Below are 26,570 nucleotides of genomic sequence, written 5' to 3' on the forward strand. Positions count from 1 at the left end.
AGTCTCAGAGGAGACTTTATAAAAATTACATTGCCCACGTTTCCTAGGCTCCTCAGCCTAGACTGCGGGCCCTTGGTGTCCTGGTCTGTGAGAGTCACCAGTAGCCCCGACACCCGTGGGCCTCCTGTCTCTTGACTGTTCAGTCAGAGGCCACAGCAGCTTCAACATAGCAACGTTCCCATGCTGAGGTGGTGAGGTGACCCGCTCCACGTTTACCCTCACCCAGTCATCCGTTTTCACAGCCCTGCAGTGGCTTTCGCCTTGGCCAGGAAGGTGCTTCTGATTTAGTTACAAACTCCAAACGACCAGCGTGAAGTCGAAGTATGTGACTATGTTGGGTTGGGCCCTTTGGAACAGGCTCCGGGATGGAGACGGGGGCCGGTTATTGGAGTGTGGCTCTAGGATAAGGTGACCCGCTTTTTAACAATTTGTCCCGCTTCCCGGTGTTTTAAAAAAGTCTCGATTTTTGGAAAGAATCTTACTCTAGGACCACCACCTGTGGGGAGCCAGGGGGCAGATAGGCTGGGCAGAGGTGGTCTGCGATGCGGTTGCAGCAAGGACTCGGCTGATCCTAGGGGGCGCCTTGGAGCTAAGATGCCCTTTAGAGGTGTCCCGTTCTGAGACCAGGGGTACTTGCCATTGGGCTGGTTGGATATGAATAGCGCCCAGCGAGGGGCTGTAGCCTTAGAGGAGGCGATGACTGTTGACGGAGGGCAATCCCTGGGGGATGATGCAATGTCAAGCTGTCAGCAGGCAGCATCCCCAGCAGTTGGGGGGATGAGAGCCTTGGCCCATTAATTGTGAAGCAGTGTCTAGTCATCCCTGAAACATCTGGGCAGGTATTTCCTTTTTCCCAGGGCATGCTCACCCTAGTAAGGACATCATTTGCTTCCTTTGGGAAAGGCTTGCATGTATTATAGATTGGTAGTGTATGTGTATGGTGATGCTATAAGGTTTTTCCTCAGGGGGACCAGCCTGTCTTGTTTTTTTAAAAATATACTTTTATTGATCTAGAAAGGAATGGAGAGGAAGAGAGAGACAAACATCAATGATGAGAGAGAATCATTGATTGGCTGCCTCCTGCATGCACCCCACTGGGGATTGAGCCCGCAACCCGGGCATGTGCCCTGACTGGGAATTGAACCGTAACCCCCTGGTTCATAGGTCGCTAGCTCTACCACTGAGCCTGCTGGCCGGGCCTCACCTGTCCTTTAGAAAAGGGGCTGTGTCTGTGATCTGGCGCAGTGTATGGGAACTGGGTGAGAAGAATGCCTTTCCATTTTGATGGCCCCAGTCAGGTTTCAGAAAGCAGAACTACAGTTTTAAAGATCAAGGAATATTTCTAAAGTCTGCACAGGGCCACTTAGGATGCTACCGAAAATCCCTGGGGACCAAGACCTCTGAGTGTTACTTCTTGCTGCCCATTCACCGTGTCCCCCTTGTCCCTGCCAGTTAAACGCTGCCCCTTGCTCACTGCCATCCCAGGACCCCATTATCATGGAAATCAGGAAGCCATCTCTCTGAAAGCATCTCTCCCACCATATCCAGCCACTGCGGAGCTTTTCTGTTGCTCCCCTTACTAATGAATGTATTTTCCAATGCCTGAATGTAGAGACTGTCACCTGGGGACATGGAGATTGGGGCTGAGCACTGTGATAACATAACTCCAACAGTCCCCTCCCCACAGCATTTCAGGTTTCTTTCTCTGCCTCATACCAGGGACATTTTGTCATCTCATTGAATATGGACAACCACTGAGTCAGAGTTCCATTTCACCAACTAAGGCAGCCTCCGGAGTCACTTTCAGTGCTTGAGCTAACACATGAAAGCCAGCCTTCCTGGTAAATGCGCCCACATCAACACATTTAGCCCAATCCTTTGCCCTTCGTTTTGTTTGGAACTTGACCAGGAGACTTTCTGCCTTTCATAGGTCATGTCACCTTGGACACTAATGCTGATATTTGAGGCAGTAATACAGCACGTTGATATTGGTCTGCATTTGTAGCTCTCTCATTCACAATGGTTCCACATACAGGTGCAAGCATCTGACTTTTATTAGGTCTTCTGATAGAGCTGTGTGGTAGCAGTTACTTATGGAAATACATATCTACCTAATAAAAGAGTAACGTGCTAATGGACTGTACCTCCGCAATGCCTTCCAGCCAATCAGGAGCGAATATGCAAATCAACCCAACAAAGATGGCCAGTTAATTTTCATACACAAGCCCTGGGCGGCTGGGGGAGGGACAGGACGCGGGGACAACGCAGACGTTCTGCACCACCCCAGCTGCTCTGGCCTCGGCAGTGGGGAAGGTGGAAAGGTGGCTCTCAGCCAGAGCAGAAAGGCACCGGAAGCCAGGGGAAGGAAGGCCCATTCTTGCATGAATCTTTGCGCATTGGCTCTCTAGTTAATTACAAATCACTTCCCTTTATTATACAATTACAACACATATTTATTTATTTTTTGAAATTTGCATAGGTAGGTAATATTATTTGTGAATTGCACTTCACGATAGTCAGGGGAGGGTTTAAAACACTAGTTACAAAAGGGGATGATGGGCCTGACAGGGTTGAGAATGACTCCCCCTGCCTTTCAGGCTGCAGTCATGTCTGCACAGGCACGTCCACGATGAACCACAGTGGGTCTGGAGCACAGGCGCCAATGGAATCACTCGTTATCAATCTTCTGAAGGCGGTTATGATTCCGTAGAGAAGTCAGTGTCCTACTCAATCCACTTCCAGAGCCACTCAGGAAGACAGCAATAAGGAGGGCTACTGGCAGCAGCAACGAAGAGCTACCTAACAGATGCCACAGGAGCAAGCTGCTTTGTGCCTGACAAAGCCTGGGAGAGCAATCTTTTGTGCATCCCCGAGACTTGGGGAGTGGAAGGCAGGCTCCCTGGTCTGCAGGATCCGAATCCCAGTTTCTTTCTACGTAGAGTCTTGGGGACAAAGCAGGGAGGGAGAGTCCACACTCGGTTTGTGAATGAAGGCAGGTGTTCGGTCTTGACCCAGGAAGTCCAGCTCTGGGCTGCTGCTCCACGCCACGGCCTGCACTCTCTCTGGCCCTCAGGGAGCACACAGGGCTGCAGGGCAGCAGTATCCCACTCCCTTGTCACTCAGCTCCTCCTTCAGGACCTCTGCCCTCTCAGGCAGCCTGCCTCACCCCCAGCCTGGTCTGGCTCCTTGGTCACAGGTTCCTTCAGAAGCGTTTCTCACCTGTGATCTCTGGTCTCCGCGTGGGATTGCTGTCATGAGCGGTGACGATGTGGGTTATGTGGGCCACCTCCCACGACTGGCTCTCCTGTTTGCTTATGCCCCCGTCCCCCCCTGCCTCCCCTGACTCCCTGTCATCCCAGGACCTGGTACCCTGTAGGCACGGAGTAAACAGTTGGTGAGAAATAAACGTTTGCTCCAAATCCCAGAAGCGCCAACACCTTCTGTGACTGCAACGTACCACTGCCTCCGAAGCCCGTGCATTTGACAGCCGAGCCTTCCGCCGCGGGAGAGCACGGCCACTGTGTTTTGTACAAACGGGGGAGTCGGCACAGGCAGAACCACCCCTCAAAGGCCCCATCAGGGCGGCCCTGCAGGTCCTCCTTGCTCTGCATGACACCTGCCCCCATCCCCCCACCCACTTCCCCAAAACCAAACCCAGAGGCCAATGACACTGGGGGGGGGGGGGCGGTCGTCTAGCTGGGAGGTCCATGGAGACGAGGTGGGAGGGCCGAGCTCCTGTCCCCTATCCCTGCCCCTGTCCCCCATCCCTGCCCCTGTCCCCCATTCCTGCCCCTGTGCCCCATCCCTGCCCCTGTCCCCCATCCCTGACCCTGTCCCCCATTCCTGCCCCTGTCCCCCATCCCTGCCCCTGTCCCCCATCCCTGGCCCTGTGCCCCATCCCTGCCCCTGTCCCCCATCCCTGCCCCTGTGCCCCATCCCTGCCCTTGTCCCCCATCCCTGCCCCTGTCCCCCATCCCTGCCCCTGTCCCCCATCCCTGCCCCTGTCCCCCATCCCTGCCCCTGTCCCCCATCCCTGCCCCTGTGCCCCATCCCTGCCCCTGTCCCCCATCCCTGCCCCTGTCCCCCATTCTTCAGGGGTGTCTGGCATCACCTCCTGAGCAGTGACCCTGTGTCCAGGGCCTCCCCGCGGGAAGAGCATCGGACCGGGGCAGCTCGGTCTCAGATGCAGGGAGGGACAGAGGGGAGAGGCTGGATGGGGCCCGTCTCCCGGGGGAAGCAGGCGGCGTGCGGAGGGCACCTTTCCGTCCCTCGGGGTGTGACCCGGGCGGGTCAGGCGCAGCCCGGGGCACCCCGCCGGCACCGGGGCCGGGGCGCGGGGAGCAGGTGCGGGGAGCAGGCGCTGGTGCGGGCCGGGCCCGGGTGCGAGGCGCGGCGCGGGCGGCAGGCGGCGGCCTCGGCCTGTGGCAGCGGGAGGCGGCGGCGGTGATGTCAGGCGGCCGGGCCGGGCCGGCACTTCCTGTGCGAAGGCGGCGGGCGGGCTCCGCGGCCCCACTCGCAGCGCCGGCCTCCGGGCGCGGGGAGGAGCCGGGGGAGGGCTGTCAAATTCGGGAGCCGGATTCTCCCTGCCCCCGGCCATCCCTTCCGCTTCCCCGGGCCCGGCGAGCCCTCCGCGGGCCGGGAGGATGGCGGTGCTCAAACTCAGCGACCAGGTAGGGCCGGGGAGAGGGGCGCGGGGCGCGGGGCGCGGGCGGCGGGAGGGGGCGCGGCGCGGGCGGGGGCGCCCGGGGCTGTTTACGCCGCGCGGGGAGGGTGTGCGGCTGCGGCTGCAGCTCCAGCTCCGGCTCCGGCCCCGCGCACTCCCGCCCGGGCCGCCGGAGCTGCGCCTGGGCTCGGGGAGGGGGCGCGGGTGTGCGATCCCCGGACCCGCGGGGCAGGGGGAGGGGAGCTCAGTGCCCGCTGCGCAGCGGGGGCTCCGCCGGCGGCCGCTCCGGGGCGCCCAGGGCTGCTGGTCTGCGGGGAGGGCTGGCTGGTCGGCGCCGCTGGGCGGGCGAGGACCGGGATGGAGCGGGAGGAGGACGCAGCCGGGACCCTGCGCCCAGCCCGGCCCGGCCCCCGCCGCTCCGGGTGCCCGCGGTCTCCGCCGGTTGACATGACAGCCCCACTTCCTCTTCGGCTGCCCGGGCCGTGCGCGGGGCGCGGGGGGCCCGGACCGGCCCAGGGGCGAGGACCCGCGCACAGGGAGGGGTGCCCTGCCCGTGCCCAGCAGCCGGTGGCTCTCCTGGCGGAGCCTGGTGCAGAGCGGGGCTCGTGGGCAGCCCCCGGGGGTCCGCTGCGGAGTGGAAGCGCCTCGCCTCGGCGGCCCCGGCCCCGGCCCGGCTGCTCTGGGCGCAGGGACACTGGGGGACCCACCAAAGTTGCAGGACCGAGCCTCTGGCAGCCCCTGGCACGGAAGGAAGACCAGCCCGCTCCCCCCTCTTGCTGCCTGTTCTCCGGGGGTGCAGAAATGTTGCTTTGGTGGGCCGGCAGGCCTGACACCCCGTGGGACGGTCCCCGCGCTCGGCCTTAAGCATCTCTGACTTCCCCGCGTGGCTGCCCCTGGTGGGGCCCCCCCCCCCCCCAAGCCGGGTCCGGCCCTGAGAACATCCTGAGCTTAAATACAGTGTCACCGCAATGGTTTGCCCTCCTGCCTCCCTCTCAGAGTCAAAGCTTTGGTTTGCTTCCCCTAAGGATTTACCCCCCGCCCCACCCTGTCTACCCCGTGTGGGGGATAGATCACCCAATTAAAACACACGTTAAATTTAGCAGGAGGAGCAGCTGGTCACTGCGAGGAATCAGCTTGTCCCCGTGGTCCCAGAGCAGTTAAAAGTGTGTGTAAGCTGATAGTGGGATTCCCCCCACCTTTTGGTCACAAACTGGGACAACTGTTGGACATTTGCTCGGGTTAAATCTTCCAGTTGTAGTCTGACAGGGTCTTGTCCTCTTTGCCAGTACACGCTACTCACTGTACTGTCTGCTACTCCCAAATCTTTAAAGTACCAAAAATACTTCCAGTACTCATTATTGTTATTATCACAGTCACAACATGTCACGCAGAATTTTGGAGTAGTAAGGGACCCCAAAGACCGTCTTTGCCCGGATGGCATGGCTTAGCTGTTGAGCATGTGGTGGATGGTTCGATTCCCAGTCAGAGCACAACGCGGGGGTTGCTGGCTCCATTCCCAGTAGGGGATGTGCAGGAGGCAGCCGATCAATGATTCTCTCATCAATGATGTTTCTCTCTCTCTCCCTCCCTCCCTCCCTCCCTCTCTCTCTCTCTCTCTCTCTCTATCTATCTATCTATCTATATATATACACACACATACATATATATATATAAAATCGATAAAAATTATTTTAAAAAAAGAGAGAGCATCTTAGCCCAAATGCTTCGTGTTTAAAACGAAGGAACAGATCCGGAGAAGGGAAGTACATCTGCTGCTCGCCTCCCAGGCCCTGTGCTTTCTGCGGAGGTTAAGACGCCCCTGTCCTGTCACTGGGTGTGTTGAAAGGGTTCCCGGAAGGCCTCGTCTTCTAAATCGCTGTCAACACCAGTGAAAAGTGCGCGACCTGGTCTTACAAGAAAGAAAGTTGCTTGTTCTTCAGGACTTACCTTTTAAAACGTTTACATCTTAGGTGTGACTACACACCTCCCTGCCCCCAACCAAGTGGTGTGACTGTGGGGAGAACGGAAGGGCTGAGCGGCCCTCATGGGGCTCCTCTGGTGCCGGATGCGGAAAAGGACCAGGAGTTCCACGACTTGAGGCCACCTGTAACTCGCCGGCCCATTTCTGGGCAAAGCCAGAGGAAGGCTGGCCGGGGAGGTGTTCGGGGTGGGGTGGGGTGGTGGGCAGCCATGGTTTCCGTGTGGCTTTGGGTCCAGGAAGTGTGTGACCTTCCTTGCCTTATATAGCCTTACCTTTCAGTTTGAAACTCGAGATTCTTAGAAGCGGGTTCCGGGCCTCCCCAGAGGCTGAAACCCCCGTGGTTTAAGCTCCTCCTGCACTAGCCGGGCTCCCGGGCTCCACGGCGGGCGGGGAGCCGGCTCCGAGGCCCCGCTGGACCCTGTGTGGAAGACTGAGTGCCTGGGTCTCCGTCCGGCCATCTGTTCCGGACTGTTCCTGACGCCCCCTCATCTGTCCAATGCCCCGTGTGTGTGTGGTGAAGCTTGATTTCTGCCAAGGCTGCTGGGTTTGGAGCTTGAGGACACACTCTTGCCCTGATGGCCCACATCACAAGGGGTCTGGGTTTGTTCTGAGCGCGCCCGGAGTGGGAGTGATGGAAGCCGACATTTCCTGTCTGGCCCACGCTGGGTCCCGAGCTCGCTGGGCTGTGCGGCTGGCCACCGGTCACCGCTTCAGCAGTCAGTCCTGCACCTCCTCCAGGGAGACCCCGGGAGGAGGGCTCCCCTCCTGGCTCTGCTTTGGAAGAGTGAAAAGAAAGAAAGGGGGAGGCGGGGACACGTGTGGTTTTCAGTTTTTGGTGTTTTGTTTTTTTTACTACGAGAAGGAACTGGAAGCTGTTGCTCCAAACGCACTTGGCATTTGGCAGTTCTGCAGTTGTCACTGTGTCTGCTCTGCCTGCCTCTGCACACAACGCACATCATGTTCCAGTGACGGGGGGACCGCCATCCTGTCTGCAGGGGCTGGGGGTTTCCGTAGGACGTGGGCCTCCGGGGCTGGAGCAGGCCAGGGTGGGCGGTCCCGTGAGGAGACGGAGCACGCTCACCTCTGTGATGAGGACAGCCAGGTCATCGTTGTCTCCAAGTGGACACCAGGCTGTTTATTTGTATCTTGGATTAAAAAAAAACAAAACACGAGGTTGCCAAAGGCGGTTTGGCTCAGTGGTAGAGCATAGGTCTGCGGACTGAAAGGTCCCAGGTTCGATTCCGGTCAGGGGCATGTACATTGGTTGCGGGCACCTCCCCGGTAGGGGGTGTGCAAGAGGCAGCTGGTCGATGTTTCTCTCTCATCGACGTTTCTAGCTCTCTATCTCTCCCCCTTTCTCTCTGTAAAAAAATCAATAAAAATATATTAAAAAAAAACCCAAAAAACAAAAGCCAAAAACAAAAAAAATTAGGTCATTTTAAGTTTGGGAAGGAAAATTCTGTTCACCTACGAATGTAACGCCTTTTGGCTCATGAGCCATGAAGCTCTGCTGTTTGATTTGCTGTTGAGCTTCTGGGGGCTGCCCTTTGTGCCACATAGGTAAGGCAGTGCAGTGATTTAAACACACACACACACACACACACACACACACTGATTTCAGAGAGGGAGAGAGACATAGAAACATCCATGACGAGAGAGAATCATGGATCGCCTGCCTCCTGCACGTCCCACTCTGGGGATCGAGCCACAACCCGGGCACGTGCCCTGAAAGGAATCGAATCATGACCTCCTGGTTCAGAGGTGGAGGTTCCGTCACTGAGACATGCTGGCGGGCGGCGCTGCAGTGATTTTAAGCGTGAGGCCATCTCTCCAGCGGGGGCCCCTACAAGCGGTTTCAGAGCTGTGAAGTCAGACGGGAAGTGGGTCGGGCCTCTGAAACGGTCACCTGGGGACTGTTCTCACCTGAACCCGCCGGGGCCCGCGGGATGCCCCCTCTGGTGAGGGCTGCCTGCAGACGCACCGCTTGGGCGGGCGGGCGGCCTGCTGGGCGCTGCTGCCCCGAGGCTGCTGGCGTGGTGTCGCCTTGCCAAGCCCGGGCGCACCCTTGAGCTCCTCATCTCCGTGTCAGAGGCGGTGGCTGGCAGCCCGGGCGGTGGCAGGAATGGAGGATCCCTGCAACATGGAAAGCGGGGTTTCTGGCCCCTGGTGTGGGGCCCTGGGGCCTGTTGGCCACCTCCGGGGGCTGCCCCACCCCCTTCGCTCCCCCTCCCACCCGGCTCACAGCACACCCTGCGCTCCGGGCCTGCCTCCCGCGGAGAAGAGGGGAGAGAAAGGCTGTATTCTCTGACAGTTGTTCGGGGACCCAGTCACATGGTCTGGGGGGGGGGGGGTGCACTGGAGGGCTGGCGTTTCGGGGCAGAGACCTAATAATGGCTTACATTTATCTCGATCTTACTGTGCCCTGGCTGTGAGTCACCGCTCTTAATACCCACAGCCACTGTGCTGTGACTCCCGTGCTGCAGAGGAGAAAACAGGACTGGAGAGGCAGATTGGCCTGTCCCAGGGCACACACCCAGGGGGAGAGCCTGCGAGGTGTCCACCTGTCCTGGCAGCCTTGATGGCATTGGTGGGGCTCTAACCACTAGGCCAGTGTTTTTCAACCTTTTTTGGGCAAAGGCACACTTGTTTCATGAAAAAAATCACGAGGCACACCACCATTAGAAAATGTTAAAAAATTTAACTCTGTGCCTATATTGACTATATATAAAGTAATTCTCTTGAATAGGAATCAAATAAACACAAAGAAAGTATTTTATAATTACTTTATTATGAAATATTAAGTAAACAAAATAGTGAAAAATTATAAAATTCTTGTCTTGTCTGCACCTACGGCACACCAGGCAACATCTGTGCCGCGGAACAGCGGTTGAAAAACGCTGCACTAGGCTATACTTTTAATAGTGGACAGAGCGGTGCGGCCGCTGGACCCCTGGGTGTCTGTCTCACTCCAGGGGCCACGGGGTGAGCTCTCCCTGCACCCCTGGGAGCCCTGGGCCGGCCCCAGGCCTGGGAGGTCAGGAGCTGCCCTGAGCCTCCCTCCTGCCTGACCTGGGCCTGGCTGACCCGTTAGCCTCACCCCCCACCCCTGGGGAGTGAGATGTTGGTGGGTAACTTAGTGATCCACCCCCCCCCCCGCCCTTGGTGATGAGTATATAAACTAGAATCCTTTTAGAAAATTAGAAAGCTAGACAAACAGCCCAAACCCTCTGAAGTCTCTGTACTCAGCCAGAACCCCTCTTGACATCGCGATGTGTTCCCTTCTAGTCTCCAGTGTAGGTTGCCAGGCACAACTCCTGTCTGCATGGCCGTGTCAGCATTTCTCTCTGGAACACAGAGCCAGTGGCTTTTCCAAGTAGCTGGGATTTATGCTTCTCTGAAATAGTTGGCTGCGGCAGCACATAAGGTCTAGCCCTGGATTGATTGACACTTAAAAAAAAAAAGTTTTTAACTTCCTCATTTCCTCTAAACAGAGAGTAAATATAAACCCCAAAAGGCCCAGTTGTTTGTGCCAGAAATAGGACTGAAGCATTCTTGACAGAGATTTCGTTTTCAACAACGTAATGCGCACTTGTGCGGGCTGAAGTGTAACATGAAACGATGGACATGCAGTCAGGACCATCCTCCGGTTTCAGACACAACCCAGGCATGTGCCCTTGACCAGAATCGAACCAAGGACCCTTCCGTTCGCAGGCCAATGCTCCATCCGCTGAGCCAAACCAGCTAGGGCTCACAAGCAGTCTTATATCAAGGTTCCTGGTTACTCTATCACTGTGTATTTAAAATTTTAAAATATTGTGGCGTCTTCCTGAGCAATTTCCCAGCGTGCTACCTGGGAGTGGCATGGTTACGACAATACTGAGTGATGTTTGGAGATCTGGACTGTAGTCACATCTGGGCTCTCACTGGCTATGTCCATCTTCCTGAGATGCCACCTGCCTAGACTGTAAGATGGGTATCACAGTAATTGCTTTATGGGGAAGTTGTGACAGTCACGTGGGAAAAAGTCTTTGTACAGCAAGTGCCCCATGGCAGGCACGCGATAAATAGTCCTTGAATCTCTACCTGGTTCCTCACTTGTCAAACTAAAGAGGCTAGTTGTCGCCCTGACAGGGTTGGCTTAGTATAGGGGTGTCGAACTCAATCAGAGAAGGGGCCAAAATCTAAAATCCAGCCTAAATCGCGGGCCGAATGGTTTACTGAACAGTCATAAACTGTCATTGTGATGGAAACGCAGCGGAGTGCAGTGATGACAGCGCGGTGCAGGCCACATTGCAAGGCCTGGCGGGACGGAGTTGGCCCGCGGGCCTTGTGTTTGACACATGTGGAGTAGATTGAGCGCCGTGGACTGAAAGGTCCTGGGTTCAATTTCAGTGGAGGACATGTACTTTGGTTGCAGGCTTGATCCCCGTAGTGGGTGTGCAAGAGGCAGCTGATCAATGTTTCCCTGTCATCGATGTTTCTAACTCTCTATCCCTCTCCCTTCATCTCTGTAAAAACTCAATAAAGCCCTAGCCGGTTTGGCTCAGTGGATAAAGCATCGGCCTGAAGACTCAAGGGCCATGTTCGATTCCGGTCAAGGGCATGTACCTTGGTTGCGGGCACACCCCAGTGGGAGGGTGCAGGAGGCAGATGATCAGTGTTTCTCTCTCATCGATGTTTCTATCTCTTTCTCCCTCTCTCTTCCTCTCTGTAAAAAATCAATAAAATATATTTTTAAAAACTCAATAAAAATATATTTAAAAAAGAGGCTAGTTATTGAGGATCAATTTCAGCTCTATGAGGATATGGCTTTTATTATTTTTTTTTTGTTTTTAATTTATGCTCATTTGCTTGGCCTTCTTCCTCTCTAACTTAAACAACATTGCTAAGAGGTGTCCCTTTTTGTTTTATTTTTGTGTGAAATCTCTGTACTTTGGTTTGAATTGTAGCATTGAAAAACACACAAGTATAGCATTTTGCTTCCTACAGCTTGAAGAGGTGCATTTCTCTTTCATTTTGATTTTAACAAATCAATGGACTCAGTTAATTTGACTGAAGAATAAATGTGTGTGGAAAAAATTCGGAGGCGTTTGCAGCCATTCTTGATTTAAGTTGCCAGAAAGAACTGAAAATGAGTTGTAAGAAGGCCACTTCCTCTTCGCAGAAGTATAAAACCACGTCTTTTTGAGGAAGTGTCTAAGAGCAAGATAGTTGCTTAGAGCAATGGTCACAACAAAATCACCAGGGCTGAATTTCTGAAAAACATCGGTGTAACATTTCAAGCCTTGAGTGAGTCTGTAAATGAATGTAGAAAATCATAAAATTCTCTGGAAAAAAAAAAAGTGATTAAAAAAGTCAGCGGCAGGATCTTTTGTAAAAAGCCATTTTCATTTGGAATCTTTTTTTTCTTTCTTTAAAAATTATAGCGTGCTATTGAAAAGAGGAGGCGAGTTAAACATGACTGGATACGTACTTGTACTTTAATTCTAAAATGTATTTCAGGCTGAGGTGATACCCAGGTAAGGGGGAGGGCAAAAGAAAAGAGGTCACAGGAACATGAAAACCCGATAGAATAAAGAAAGAAGGACAGGAGGAGAGAAACAGACACTTTTTTTTTTTTTTTTTTTTTTTTAAGGGAAAAGGAGCTGGCAGTGGGAGGGAGGTTGACCGCATTACGTTCTGAGGTGCACGTACAGATGCTCTTGAACCTTAAGCTGAATTGGTATTCACTCCTAGACTGTTCTTTAAAATAACTTACTTTTAAAATACGTTTTTACTGATTTCAGAGAGAGGAAGGGAGAGGGAGAGAGAGAGAAACATCAATGATGAGAGAGAATCATTGATCGGCTGCCTCCTGCACACCCCACACTGGGGATCGAGCCTGCAACCTGGGCCCGTGCCCTTGGCCAGGAATTGAACCTGTGACCTCCTGGTTTATAGGTTGATGCTCAACCACTGAGATATACCGGCTGGGCTAAAATAATGTTTAATAATGTTGAGCACTGCTCTTGAGCCACCCTGATTCTATTTCTTGGAGTTCCAGGATTGGAAGGGCCAGAGTGTAGTTCAGTGGAAGAGAAATGACCAGAGCTGTGCTCCCAGGAGGCTGGAAGGTCTCAGGCCTCCGGGGGGCCAGGTCCAGCCTTCGGGGGGGCCCACCCCTGCTGAGACAGAAGCCTCACAACCAATGTAGGGGGTTTATTTGGCCTAAAAGCAGTTTTTACTTTCTAAGTGGTTGAAAGAGATTCAAAGAATAATCTTTGGAGACTGATGACAATTATATGAAATCCCCATTTCAGTGTGCGTAAATGAAAGTGTATCAGGACACAGCGTCCGTCACTCACTCGGTGCCCCCGGCGGCTGCTCTCCTGTACGTCCCTCAAAGCTGAAAACACTTACTCCTGGCCGTTTTCAGGAAAAGTCTGTCCACCGCTGCTCTGACCCAGCCCAGCCCGGGCACTGCGGGCCCGGAGACAGAGGTACGCACGCTGGCAGCCTGCGTGTTACCGAAGCTGCACTTGCTCTGGTGCTGATGGGATCGAGAGGGGGATTCTTGCTTTTATTATTTTCTTCAGGAGAAAGTGGAAGCTCAGCTAGCTTTCACAGTCTGCTTTTACTTTTTTTTTTTTTTTAATCCTCTTTAAAACAATAGTTTGTTTGTATTCCGGGTTTTATTTTATTTTATTTTATTCTTGGATCATTTTAGCCATCACTGTAGAGAAGGAAGCCACGTGTTTATGTTTTAAATCATTTGCCTTTTAAGCGGGATTTGTGAGCTCCAGATGTGGATCCGGAACAAGGAAAGCGCACCTTTGCGGCTCTCCGCGGCCCCCCTGGGGGAGGAGGCCTTTTCCGCTCCCGTTGGAGAGTGAAACAGAAGCCCTCACCTCTCCCATTGTGTGCTAAAAATACGACGTTCAGGTTTTTTTTGAGTCGAGACTGTGGATTGTCATGGGGATGTAAGTGGCTTGGGTTTACGGGGAGTCAATGTAAACAAATATATTTTTAAAGATACACTTAAATCACACAAACGGAAATGATCTAGTTAAAAATAAATATCAATAGTATCTACTCATCCAATGTTTCTCCTTATTCTGGAAAGTTCTGAAGCTAAGTGTGGTATTTTCTGTGTGAGTGACACGTTTTGGGGAAGGTGGGGGGAGGGAGAAAAAGGGAGAGAAAGAGAGGGGGCTTGTGTGTGTGGTTTCCAGTATTCACGTCACTGTAACTATGAAGAGAATCAGCCCCACCTCTTGCTGGTCCAGAGCCTCCGAGTTATTCCAAACGCCTTCTCGGCCTGGAGTTCCGTTTGATCTGGGAAGAAGCGGGCATCTTGAACTGGTTAGCGAGGGGCAAAAGGGAGCTCAGGCACCACATGTCGTCCTTCGTCTGAAAGGGTAGCTTCCTCTTTCTCTTCTGACCTTCCGGAGAGAAAGAGTGGAGGCTGAAGACACTTGTGGATAAAGGAGGCTTGTAAAGGAACTCATGGAGGGTGTAATGTTAGAAAACACTGCCAACGACTCAGGACCTCCGCTGTCTGAAAACCTTCCTCACTTCCTGAGCTATCTCACCAGTGATCCGGGGAGACAGGAGGGAACACTGAATCCCCATCTGTCGGAGGGCACTGGTTTACTAGCTCGTTGGCTCTTAGTGGGGACAGAGCTCTTGCTTTTCATTTGCCTGCCCTGTGTGTGTGTTTAAAAATTAAAAAAAAAAAGCATTTTATTTATTTTTTTACAGAGAGGAAGGGAGAGGGATAGAGAGTTAGAAACATCGATGAGAGAGAAACATCGACCAGCTGCCTCCTGCACTCCCCTTACTGGGGATGTGCCTGCAACCATGGTACATGCCCTTGACTGGAATCGAACCTGGGACCTTTGAGTCTGCAGGCCAACGCTCATTCCACTGAGCCAAACCGGTCAGGGCTGTGTGCGTTTTAAACTTATTGACTGATCTTTAGAGAGAGAGAAATTTGTTGTTCCACTTATTTATGCATTCGTTGGTTGATTCTTGTATTGACTCTGACAAGGGATCGAACCTACAACCTTGGCATATCAGGATGGCGACAACGCTCTAACCCACTGAGCACTTGAGGAATCACGTGTCATTTCTCCGGTTATATTTAGGGTGCAGCTGAAGCACTGTGTAAACCCCTGAGATGGCATCCTGGTCGGCCACCTGGGTAATTACGTGGTTTCTAGTATCATGCCATCTTTCCCATCATCCACTTCTGAGCTGGCCTAGAAGAGGGAGCCCGTGGTGTTCAGGCCCAAAGGATGCTGCTGCCTCACGGTCCCCCTCAGGTGAGGCATCAGGGATACGTGTACAGAAGGCTGTGGCCCTTCCTTCTGGTGTGCAAACACTCGAGACTGGTAATAGCGCTGAGATAGCGAAGGCTCTCCCGCACCCTCACCCGCAATGCCTTCACAGTGGGCTCTGCTTGCCTTTTAGAGCTCCGGGAGAACTCGCTGGCATTACTGTCTGAAGGGAGCGTTGTCACAGAACCGCCTGATCACTAGACGTGTCTGTTGCAGGAGGATTGAGGGAGTGCGTTCACTTTTCTTCTTTGTAGAAGGGGGAGCGTGTTCGCTGAGCCCCTCGCTTCTGGCTTTGATCCGTGTTTAGCCCTCTGCTTAGAGTGTGGCTTAGAGAGGTTGGAGCTGAGCCATTTATTTGCTCTTCCTTTCAAGGGGAAAACGATTGCACCGCTACTTTTTCTTTTGTTAATCCTCACTGGAGGACATCTCCCCATTAATTTTTAGAGAGAGTGGGAGGGAGAGGGAGAGACAGAGAGAAACATTGATGTGAAAGAGAGACATCCGTTGATTGCCTCTGCACGTGCTCCCAACCAGGGCCCCAGATCCAGCCTGCAACCGAGGTACGTACCCTTGGCTGGAATCAAACCTGGAACCATTCAGGATGTGGGCAGATGCTCTATCCATTGAACCAAACTCCTGCTTTTTAATGTAAAAAAAAAAAAAAATAGATTTAAGAGAGAGAGAAAGAGAGAGGAAGAACCATTGATTTGTTGTTCCACTTATTCATGTGTTCACTGGCTGATTCTTTAAAAAAAATATTTTTATTGATTTCAGAGAGGAAGGGAGAGGGAGAGATAGAAACATCAATGATGGGCTGCCTCCTGTATGCTCCCTACTTGGGATCGAGCCCACAACCTGGGCATGTGCCCTGCTCGTGAATTGAACCTTGACCTCCTGGTTCATAGGTCAACCCTCAACCACTGAGCCATGCCAGCTGGGCATCAATGGTTGATTCTTGTGTGTCCCCTGACCAGAGATTGAACCCCAAACCTTGTGTATGGAGAGGACTCTAACTGAGCTGCCAGGTGTCCCCAATGTTAGCATGCAGGGCTCCGGCTAACGTGTGGTAGGTTAGTAGTGGCTGGTGAATGGATGAATGAATGATCTGGTGCCAGTTTCTGCTGCTGGATTTTCTCCCCTCTCACCATCCTTCCCCGTCCCATACTGTTTACCTTCTTCCTTCCTCCTGGAATCTTGAAGACAGGAAGGACAGAAGGTGATTAATTTTTTGTTAACATAAATAGCCCTGGTTAAAAAGATGGGTGGTGGAACGTAGTGATGCGTGTTTTGGTGGAGTTTGTTCTTGGACTTGGTTAACTATGTGTAGTCACTAAGTGTGTGGCGTGGAGCTCGATACGAATAGCCCTTTAACAGCCCACCACCCTCCACCTCAGTTAAGGAAATGGTCCAGGAGGATGTTTGGTTATCACTCACCTACCCCCATCCCATATCTGCAGGATTTTAAATATATTTTATTGATTTTTTTACAGAGAGGGAAGGAGAGGAATAGAGAGCTAGAAACATCGATGAGAGAGAAACATCGATCAACTGCCTCCTGCACTGTCCCCACTGGGTATGTGCCTGCAATCAAGGTATATGCTCTTGACCGGAATCGAACCTGGAACCCTTCAATCTGCAGGCCGACGCTCTATCTACTGAGCCAAACCGGTTAGGGCAATGGTTGGCAAACTTATTAATCAACAGAGCCAAATATCAACAGTACAACGACTGAAGTTTCTTTGGAGAGTCAAAATTTTTAAACTTAAGCTTCTTCTAATGCCACTTCTTCAAAATAGACTTGCCCAGGCTGTGGTATTTTGTGGAAGAGCCACACTCTGGGGGCCAAAGAGCCGCAGTTTGCCGACCACAGGGCTAGGACAATATCTGCAGGATTTTAGACAGGCAGCTCTGGAAGGACTGGCACAGGAAATCACTGTTCCTGTGGGGTCTTGGTTGGAGTATCTGGCTCAGTCCCAAAGAGTCTAAAGCACATGTGTCAAACACAAGGCCCGCGGGCCAAATCCATCCCGCCAGGCCTTGCAATGTGGCCCGCACCGCGCTGTCATCACTGCACTCCGCTGCGTTTCCATCACAATGACAGTTTATGACTGTTCAGTAAACCATTCAGCCCGCGATTTAGGCTGGATTTTAGATTTTGGCCCCTTCTCTGATTGAGTTCGACACCCCTAGTCTAAAGGGTGAAGATGATCCTGCCACCGATCCTGGGTGGCCTGAGGGAGGGCCACGCTGGCCTCCTCATGATGCTCAAGAGGCAACGTTTTACCCCAACCTCCCTTCACACCTTTCACCCCTCCCCGCTGACAGCTGTCAGTCTGTTCTCCGTACCTATGTGTCTGTCTCTATTTTGTAAGCCTTGAACACTTGAGGGAAAGTAGAGGGATCTATAATGTTTTTACATAGAGTCTCACTTAAAATATCTTACATTAATCAAGCCAGATAACATTGCTTTCCCAGTGTCTGCGTTTCTGTTGGACTGTTCTAGTGCGTAGGTACTTGATGGAAAGTCAGTTGTGCGTGTGTGAAGGTTCAGACAACGTATTGTGCCAGCATTTGAGACCTTATTTGGTGCCCAGGAGACATCCTCTCCGACCCCTGTGCGCCCCTCCTGCTGCTCCACTCTGTGCAGCTGCTCGGATGGGAGCAGGCTGTGAGGAGTGCTGTTTCTCGTTAGGTTTGAAATTTTAATTAGAATTCACTGTATTTGAAAGCTGATTTCTATAGTGAAAGGTTCAGGTTCTGCTTTTATAACTGGTGCTTGGCAAACCCGTGGCTGGAGGGAGCCCCTCCGACAGCCACTTAACTCTGAAAGTAGATGCTGTGTCTGCGTCGGTTCCCAAACCGGAGGCGAGGCCTCTGGGTGTGGAATCCACGCCGAAGTGTGTGTGAGCCTGCACGGGGAGCGCTGTCCTGGGAGCGTTTCCCAGCGTCAGCAAAGGCCCTCCGAAGAGGATGCTGGAATCCGATGCCTGGTGCGGCTGGTTCCTCTCGCTCGCTCGCTCGCTCGTGTCTAGACCAAACAGAGACACGTCCTCTCCGCCAAGCCCTCTGTGACGTCACAGGCAGGCCCCACGGACAGACAGTGGCTACTTCTTACACTTTTCCTTTTCTGGCTGCGGGAGATTTAACCTCTTCCTCAGCTGCTGTATCCATTGTTTTTTTTTTTTTTTCGGTTGGAGGACATGTACTTTTACATGACTTAGGACATCTAGTTGTGATGTCTTAAATGATGTAAAATAGATCTTATTGTCTAGAGAAGTGTTAGGGTCACAGCAAAAATGAGCAGAAAGTACGGAGTTTCCTTATGCTGCCTGCCCCTCTCCAGCCTCCCCCACTACCGACACCTGGAACCTGGTCGGTGCGTTTGTGAGAATCCATGAACTGGCATCGACCCATCATTGTCCTGCAAAGTCCATAGTTCATAATAGCGTTCATTCTTTTTGTTTTAAAGATATATTTTTTTGATTTTTTTTAACAGAGAGATAGTCAGAAACATCGATGAGAGAGAAACATCAATCAGCCACCTCCTGCACCCTCCCTACTGGGGATGTGCCCACAACCAAGGTACATGCCCTTGATTGGAATCGAACCTGGGATCCTGCACTCTGCAGGTGGATGCTCTATCCACTGAGCCAAACTGGTGAGGGCTATTAGTATCAACGGAGACTCCAGCTCCAGTGGCCAATGCAGTACTCTCCTCCTTGTGCCCAATGGCTGGCCTGCTCCTTTGCTGTAACATTGGGGTGCAGCGCTCTCAGACTCGCCCAAGGTCAGAGCAGAGGCTCAGGCATTGGCCTGGGAGCTGAAAGGGCTGAATTACTCCCACCAGCGCTCAGTGATAAAACCGGAGCCTTGATTTTGTCAGCGGTGACCACACTGAAATCTCCAATCTTGCAGAATCTGACACTATTATAATTGTATTGATGCCTCTAATGTTTGGGTTCTGTCTCAGCCATGCCTGTTTCCCTTTTCTGTAATCTGTTCCACCAGGGTTTATTTTGCAGGAACATGTGATGGGGCATGCCTGAGATGGACAGACAGGCCAAATCTCTTAATTGCTATCTATCTATCTATCTATCTATCTATCTATCTATCTATCTATTTAAAAATATTTTTATTGGTTTCAGAGAAGAAGGGAGAGGAAGAGACAGATAGAAACATCGATGATGAGAGGAATCATTGATTGGCTACCTCCTACACGCCCCCTACTAAGCCTTGACTAGGAAATGAGCCCTGGACTCCTTGTTCATGGGTTGACACTCAACCACTGAGCCACACTTGCCGGGGCAGGCCAAGTCTTTAGGGCTGCGCTACTCGGCTGTGAACAGCTTAAGAAGCTCTTGGTTATGGAAATAAGTCATAAAGCCACAGAAGGGTGCAGCTTCTTCAGAAAGTAAAAATCTACTTAGCATGTTGATGAGAAAGGAGAATCATTACCCCGTGAGAGCCCAGCAGTAAGACTCACGTTCACCTGGACATTCCCTCCGGCGTGGCCAGCGGCTTTCGCCCATGGCTTCCCGAGGCTCCAGCACAGGCTGCTCTGGGTGGGTCACCCCCCAGGAGAGGAGCTGGTGGGAGCTCAGTGCCCAGGGAGCGTGTCATGGCTTCCTACACGCTCCCTGACTGTCTCCCGGCCGCCACGTCCCCGCCACGTCCCCGCAGCAGGCGGGCCTGTGGAACTCGTTGATGGCCATTTTGCAATCTGACTCACCAGGGGCCTCAGAAGACTCCTTAGCTTCTCACCACTTCCTGCAGCATCTGGGCTGAGAGATGCAACTAGAGATAGTGGGTGAGACGCAGGCTTGCTCAGGGGGAAGCTCCTGGGTGAACTTGGAGGTGTGTGTGACTTGGGCGGCCACGAGCCTGGAATCTCGCCCCTGTCATCTGAAAAAGGCCCTGCTTACCGGGCAGGAAGCATAGCCCTTGTACAACTTAATTCAACATTGTCTCAAGGAATCCTCTTTCTAGAACTGGAAACACATGCACGTGGCTTTTGGCCACATGTGGCCTTAGTGTCTTGTTAGACCCTGTGGTAGCGGGTGCCAAGGTTTAGGGGAAATGAATGGGACGTTTGCAGAAGAGTAAATATATATACAGGGGGTTCCCCACACATGTAGATGCACTAGAACAGCTGACCGCTCCGTGTTGAAGGTGAAATGTACTTTAATAAACATCGCCTTTATAACCATGCCAAGTGTGTGTTCACGCTGTTGTGGGGACACCCTGTATGTATGTACTTATCATACTTCTCCTCCTGAGAACTGGGAAAAGCACTCCCCCATTGTTTTGATTTCACGAGGAGGCAGCTGGGACCTGGTTGCAGACGTGGCTGACCTGAGGGATGGTAGTTAGAAACCTCGGCACTGAATGCAGGGAAGGCGCAGGGGAGCCCGGGGGCCTACCACCGGCCTGAGGACCTCAGCATCCCCTGGCCCAGCTGGTAGGGGACTGGGTGACGTCGGGAATGAGTGTCACCAAGGGAGCTCCATCTCCACGTCCCTAGGTACAGATGTCTGCCGCCTTCCGAGGGACCTTGGAAGGTGATCTTGCACCGAATGAATGTATAATATTAATTTTTGTTCAGATGAAGCCCGATGCTTCATTTTTCTCCCCAGGGGGGGGGGGAAATGTAGCTTTTCAACATCGTGAATTCTGCGAAAGCCGTGGTCGGCAAACTGCGGCTCTCGAGCCACATGTGGCTCTTTGGCCCCTTGAGTATGGCTCTTCCACAAAATACCGCGGCCTGGGCGAGTCTATTTTGAAGAAGTGGCATTAGAAGAAGTTTAAGTTTTAAAAAACGTGGCTCTCCAAAGAAATTTCAGTCGTTGTACTGTTGATATTTGGCTCTTTGACTAATTGAGTTTGCCAACCACTAACGCATTTCAGTGTTCGTTTCCCTGGACCCTCAATCCAGCAAAGAGACAGCGTCCTGGACCTTTTGGGAGATAGTGGTCCAAGTTCCTATTTGTTCTTTTATTATTTTACTTAAAAAAAAAAAATCCTCACCAGAGGATAGTTTCCCATTGATTTTTAGAGAGAGTGGAAGAGAGAGGGAAAGACAGAAGTATCAATGTAAGAGAAACACTTCGATTGGTTGCCTTTTGCACAAGCCCCAACCAGGGCCCAGACGGGGAAGGAGCCTGCGATGCAGGTACATACCCTTGACGGGAATCAAACCCGGGACCCTTCAGTCCACAGGCTGACACTCTATCCACTGAGCCAAACCAGCCAGGGCCAAGTGCCTGTTTTCTTCCTCTTGGTGAAATGGGAGTGACTTTGCTTAATTAAAACTGGAGAACCATTGGCAGCCCTTGTAGAGTGACAGCAAGTTTCTTTCGAGGCCGGTAGTTTCCCAAACCAGCAATAGGAGGTAGAGAGCATCAGCGGAGAGGAATCTGGTAGCAGATGTGTTCGGGAAATGAAAGGATGCTGCTCCCTGCGTTTTGAAGGATGACGTAACGGGAGTAGTTGGCTGGCATTTCCTCTATTAAAGGAATGCAGGCACCGTTTTTCCTTGGAAATCAAGACCCATGTATTTCTCTACAAGCCTCCTGGGACTTGGAAACTGCTACTTGCTTGCTTATAACTGTTCCTGGTTTTCTGTCCAGCCAATGAGGGGAAGTTTAAACCTTGCTTCCATCCACAGTGCACTTTATGTGTTGTGACCCTTGTTGGCATTCTAAGTCAGTGTTCTAAAACCATGTCAAATGATTCTGATGCAAACATGGGAACTACAGTATCTACTGAGTTTTCCCAGAAAAACGTGTCCTTCGGAGGGATTAGAGGAGGAAGGCAGGGCAGGCGTGGCGAGAGGCCGTTGCTGATGGCTGTGTCTTCAGTGCTAAGCTTAGTCTGTGGTGAGGGGCTGGTGTGGGATGGGCGGCAGGGAAAGGTTTGAAGAGGGGTCTGTGTGTGCAGGTAGTTCCGTTTAAAGAGTCACAGCTGGGGTTGTTGGCGTGGTTTGAGGGGGTGAGAGGCCCTGGGGGTGCCACCCTGGGGTGCTGAGAGGTAAAACAGAGAGGAGGTGTGATGTCTGGATTTTTTTGAAGGTTGGGAGGAACGGGATTAGGCCCAGCTTTTCACCTCTTCAACGTGGAGAGAGGGAGAAAAATGAAATACGTGAAAGGGTAGGAGCCGTAATTGATCTGGAGGGTGGTTAAAACCGGGGAGATCGGTGGGTTCTTTGGGTGAGCGGAGAAGCCAGGTGGGTGATCAGTGAAAAGATCTCCCACTTTTGTAGACAGAGAACACGCTATAGAACTCTGCGTTTATGAATCAGGCATACAGCCGCTTCCAGATTGCTACTTTGCAAGTTAGCTGGTGGCATTCTATATTTGTTTAGAAACTTTCATGTTGTATTTTTTTTAGATGCTTCCCTCGTAGCCTTATTTAGAGGAGGATCTGCCACAGGAATACTTTGTAGAGATGCATTTTTGTGTGTATTTCTAAGCGTCACTTAAATCATCCTCTGCCCACAGGAGAGATTGATTTCTCCTGCAGAAGCCATGGAGCTTGGAGAGGGACGCTATGCCCTTCTCCCATAAGCTCAGGTGACATCAGCTGTGCTAGTTACATTTCCTAAATAATGCTATTTTTTAAAATCCTCACTTGAGGATATTTTTCTTTTTCTTTTTAAATAAGTCTTTATGGTTGAAAGTATTACATGTGTTTCCCTTTTCCCCCATTGCCCTCTCCCATTCTCTCTTTTCTCCCAAAGATATTTTTTCCACTGATTTTTAGAGAGAGTGGAAGGGAGGGGGAGAGACACATAGAGAGAAACATTAATGTGAGAGAGACACATCGATTGGTTGCCTCCCACATACCCCTGACCAGGGCCTGCAACCATGGTATGGGCCCTTGACCGGAATCGAACCTGGGACTCTTCAGTCTGCAGGAAGATGCTCTGTCCACTGAGCCAACCCGGCCATGGCTGTCCTAGGTAATTTTCGTACAGTGAGGCCTAGTACAGTAAAAAAGCCCATTAGGATGCATTCCCCTAGGAGCAAGCACAGTGGAAAACAATTCATTTTGCTGCCAATAAATATTTATTGAACGTCTCCTGCCAGTCTCTGGGCAGGGCCCTTGGATACCTCTCTCCATGCCTGTCCTACTGAAGTTTCAGAGTAACCTCCATGTTTCCATAGAAAGCCATTCGAGTAGGAAAATTAATAGTGAAGCAATTGCAAGCACTAGGTGCCTCCATAATAATAGTAAATATTTAATGTCTCCCTACGAAATAATTGTATTCTTAATTAGAAATCCAGCTGCTGAAAGTGCAACAAATTAAGTTCTCGGATGACTATCATGACCCAATAAATACATATCTTAATAATGCATGGGGATGGCTTCTTTACAAAGATGAGTGTAGCGGTGTAGCCATTGGGGTCTCCGTTGTCAGCACAGCGGGTATTTACACACATTTCCCTCTTGCAGCCATTTCTACAGCAGGGACGGAGCAAGGTGGGGAAGGTCAGCGTGGGCACCGGGTCAGAGGTCAGCAGGTCAGAGTCATGTCTGATGCCGTTGGATTTGGAAGTGGAAGGATTGGCAATATTGCACTGTTCCAAAGAGTGGCTCAGGGGTATGGGTGCACACTCTATACTCAGCTCAGCTCCAGAGAGGAGTGGTTAGAACAGGGGTTGGTAAACTCATTAGTCAACAGAGCTAAATATCAACAGTACAACGATTAAAATTTCTTCTGAGAGCCACATTTTTTAAACTTAAACTTCTTCTAACGCCACTTCTTCAAAATAGACTCGTCCAGGCTGTGGTATTTTGTGGAAGAGCCACACTCAAGGGGCCAAAGAGCTGCATGTGGCTCTCAAGCTGCAGTTTGCCAACCATGGGGTTAGAATAGAAGCAAAAACCCCGTCAGTTGCCCTCACTCCTCCTTTTGCAGGACCAACCTGTGGACAGTATCTCCAATTCACTGAAAGGAAGGGAATGTTAAGTTGGAAATACTTCTGTGAGCCTAGGGAGACCATGTTGTAAACAGAAACAGGGCTTAAGAATTTAATGGGGCCCGGCCAGGGTGGCTCAGTGGTTGAACCAGGAGTTCGTGGGTTCTATTCCCATGCAGAGCACATGCATAGGTGGCAGGCTTGATCTCAGTGCGGGACATGCAGGAGGCAGCAGATCCATGATTCTCTCTCCTCATGGATGTTTCTGTCTCTCTCTCTTTGAAATCAACAAAAATATATGCAGATAAACCAAGAATTTAATGTAAAGAACATGCTAGTAGTCAAAGATGTTTTATCAATAAAGAAAACCAAAAGCTTAGCGGGAGAGACGTAGGGGCATAGCAAGACAGAGAAATGGAAAGGCCGGCATAGGCTGGGGTTGACTGGTAACGTGTGACTGTTAGTTGGTAAGTCAGACTCTTCATTATCGGTGACAGAGGACTGGAGGCCGTGTTGACCAGGTGAGGATACCTTGGCAGCTTTTCCTTTTCAGCGATCAAGTCAGCAGCCCAGTTCCTAGCCCGTCCACCTCCCCCAGCAGGCCTGGGTCCGAGCTCAGCGTGCCGCCCGCGCTCAAGGCTCCTGCACCGCGGAGCCAGCTCCCAGCCTCCCGCCTCCCGGCGCCTGTGGTTGGGGCAGGTAACTGGAAACAGATGTGCCAGTGAGAACCGCTAGTTTCTCCGGAGCCTTGGGCCTGTGGGGGCGGGGAGGGAGGTCTGCCTTGCCGAACCCTTTGTGCTCCTGTTGCAGGCAGTTCCCGGCCTCGGCAGTACTGGCCGCGTTCTGTCCAGATGCTGGCCCTGCTGCTGCTCAGGGGGCTGCTGACTTAGGCGGAGAGGAGCCGGGTGGGGATGGGGGTGGGTGGGATGGGGATGGGGGTGGGTGGGGAGGATCCCCCTTTCCTGATGCTAATCTCTCTCTCCCTGGCCTGTTTCCTGTCTGAGGCCCGTGGGAGGGGGGGGGGGGCAGGCTGATTTCCTACCTTGCACCCGCCTCTCTGAGTCTCCTGTTCAACGGGCATCCGGCTCCTCGGCAGCCTTGCTCACAGGGCGATGGCTGCGAAGTGAGCCTGCACTCCTTTCCGAGCCAGCAGCCTCTGTGCCTGGGGGACAGTGAGGTGGGGGGACAGTGAGGTGGGGGACAGTGAGGTGGGGGGACAGTGAGATGGGAGGGGGGGCAGTGAGATGGGGTGGGGCAGGTGAGGGAGGGAGAAGCCAGTGTGAGATACCCGCCCCAGTAGCTCCCCCACAGCTGGGCGGTGGGGGAGGGGGATGAGCACCAGTGCAGGGCAGTCCAGGGACCAGCTTTGTCTATCTGCAGCCCCGGGTGGGGTAGTGGGGAGGCGCCCAGCAGGAAGTTCCCTGAAAAGTGCTGTCCGGGCCATGACGAGCTGGCTGTGAGTGTCCGTGGCCGGAGTCCACAGGCTGGGAGGCGGAGGAGCACTGGGCCCAGGTCCGTGGCAGGAGGGCTGGGAGGCGGAGGGGGCACTGGGCCCAGGTCCGTGGCAGGAGGGCTGGGAGGCGGAGGGGGCACTGGGCCCAGGTCTGTGGCAGGAGGGCAGGAAGGCGGAGGGGACACTGGGCCCAGGTCCGTGGCAGGAGGGCAGGAAGGCGGAGGGGACACTGGGCCCAGGTCCGTGGCAGGAGGATAGGAAGCTCTGTGCAGTTGGCACAGGCCTCAGTGGGAGACCCCGCGGAGAAGGCAGCACAGGTGTGTGGGGGCCCCTGCAGGTCCCCTGAGGAGTCGGGGTCCGTGCAGCCACGGGTGATGAGGGAGAGAAGGGAAGTGGCAGGCACAGGAAGCTGACGGCGGTGGGGAGGGCACGTCTCACTGGCCGCCTGGTCTGGAGGGCACTGCGGCAGCCACCCTCCCCTGAGGGGGCAGTGCCTGGTGCAGGCACAGGCAGGTCCCCTGCCCCCTCCGTGTTAGGAACCCACCCTCACGGCCTTGTTGCTTAGCAGAGGGCCGTGCTCTGTCCCCAGCTCCTCCTCAGCCCACCGCGATGATGCTCTATCAGCCTGGAGATGTGGCCGCGGGATGGGTGTGCGAGTGGCTCCCAACTCAGCCCTGTGTCTTGTGGCTGTGGAATGTCACCCAGCCTGAGGCCAGGGGAGAAGGGTATTGAAGGGTGTTCTTTAAGAAGAAGAAGCGGCCGAAACCGGTTTGGCTCAGTGGTAGAGTGTCGGCCTTACCGGCCACTGAGCAGCCCTTGAGGCAGAGCCGCTCCACCGAGACCCAGAGGTAGAAGGGCATCTGCCCTGCCCGGCCCATGTGGCTCAGTGGTTGAGCGTCCACCTATGAACCAGGAGATCTCGGTTCCATTTCCTATGCCAGGGTTATGGGCTTGATCTCCAGGAGGCAGCCAATCAGTGATCCTTTCTCCTTATTGATGTTTCTATCTCCCATTCCTCTTTGAAATCAATAAAAACATAAAAATAAAAAAATAGGCCAGGACTGGTTTGGCTCAGTGGATGGAGCGTTGGTCTGCGGACTGAAGGGTCCTGGGTTCGATTCCGGTCAAGGGCCAAGTACCTTGGTTGCGGGCACATCCCCAGTGGGGGATGTGCAAGAGGCAGCTGGTCGATGTTTCTCTCTCATCGATGTTTCTAACTCTCTGTCCCTCTCAATTC

At 52.7% G+C, this 26,570-nt stretch overlaps 1 protein-coding gene across 6 annotated transcripts in view; it reads left to right on the forward strand.

Moving 5' to 3' along the window:
* Nucleotides 1-4,490: 4,490 nt before the first annotated feature.
* The window catches only part of ANKRD44 (ankyrin repeat domain 44), a 195,330-nt gene continuing 173,250 nt past the window's right edge, over nucleotides 4,491-26,570 (forward strand). For 3 of the 6 annotated variants that reach the window (XM_036421402.2, XM_036421405.2, XM_036421403.2), the window contains exon 1: nucleotides 4,492-4,670. In XM_036421402.2, coding sequence (XP_036277295.1) covers nucleotides 4,644-4,670 — 27 coding nt within the window. In that variant the 5' untranslated portion in view covers nucleotides 4,492-4,643. Of the gene's footprint in view, nucleotides 4,671-26,570 lie in introns of all 6 variants that reach the window. The other 3 variants (XM_036421404.2, XM_036421407.2, XM_036421408.2) reach the window with 2 other exon arrangements.

The sequence above is a fragment of the Pipistrellus kuhlii genome, unplaced genomic scaffold (genome assembly GCF_014108245.1).
Source record: "Pipistrellus kuhlii isolate mPipKuh1 unplaced genomic scaffold, mPipKuh1.p scaffold_m20_p_7, whole genome shotgun sequence".
NCBI classification, from domain to species: Eukaryota; Metazoa; Chordata; class Mammalia; order Chiroptera; family Vespertilionidae; genus Pipistrellus; species Pipistrellus kuhlii.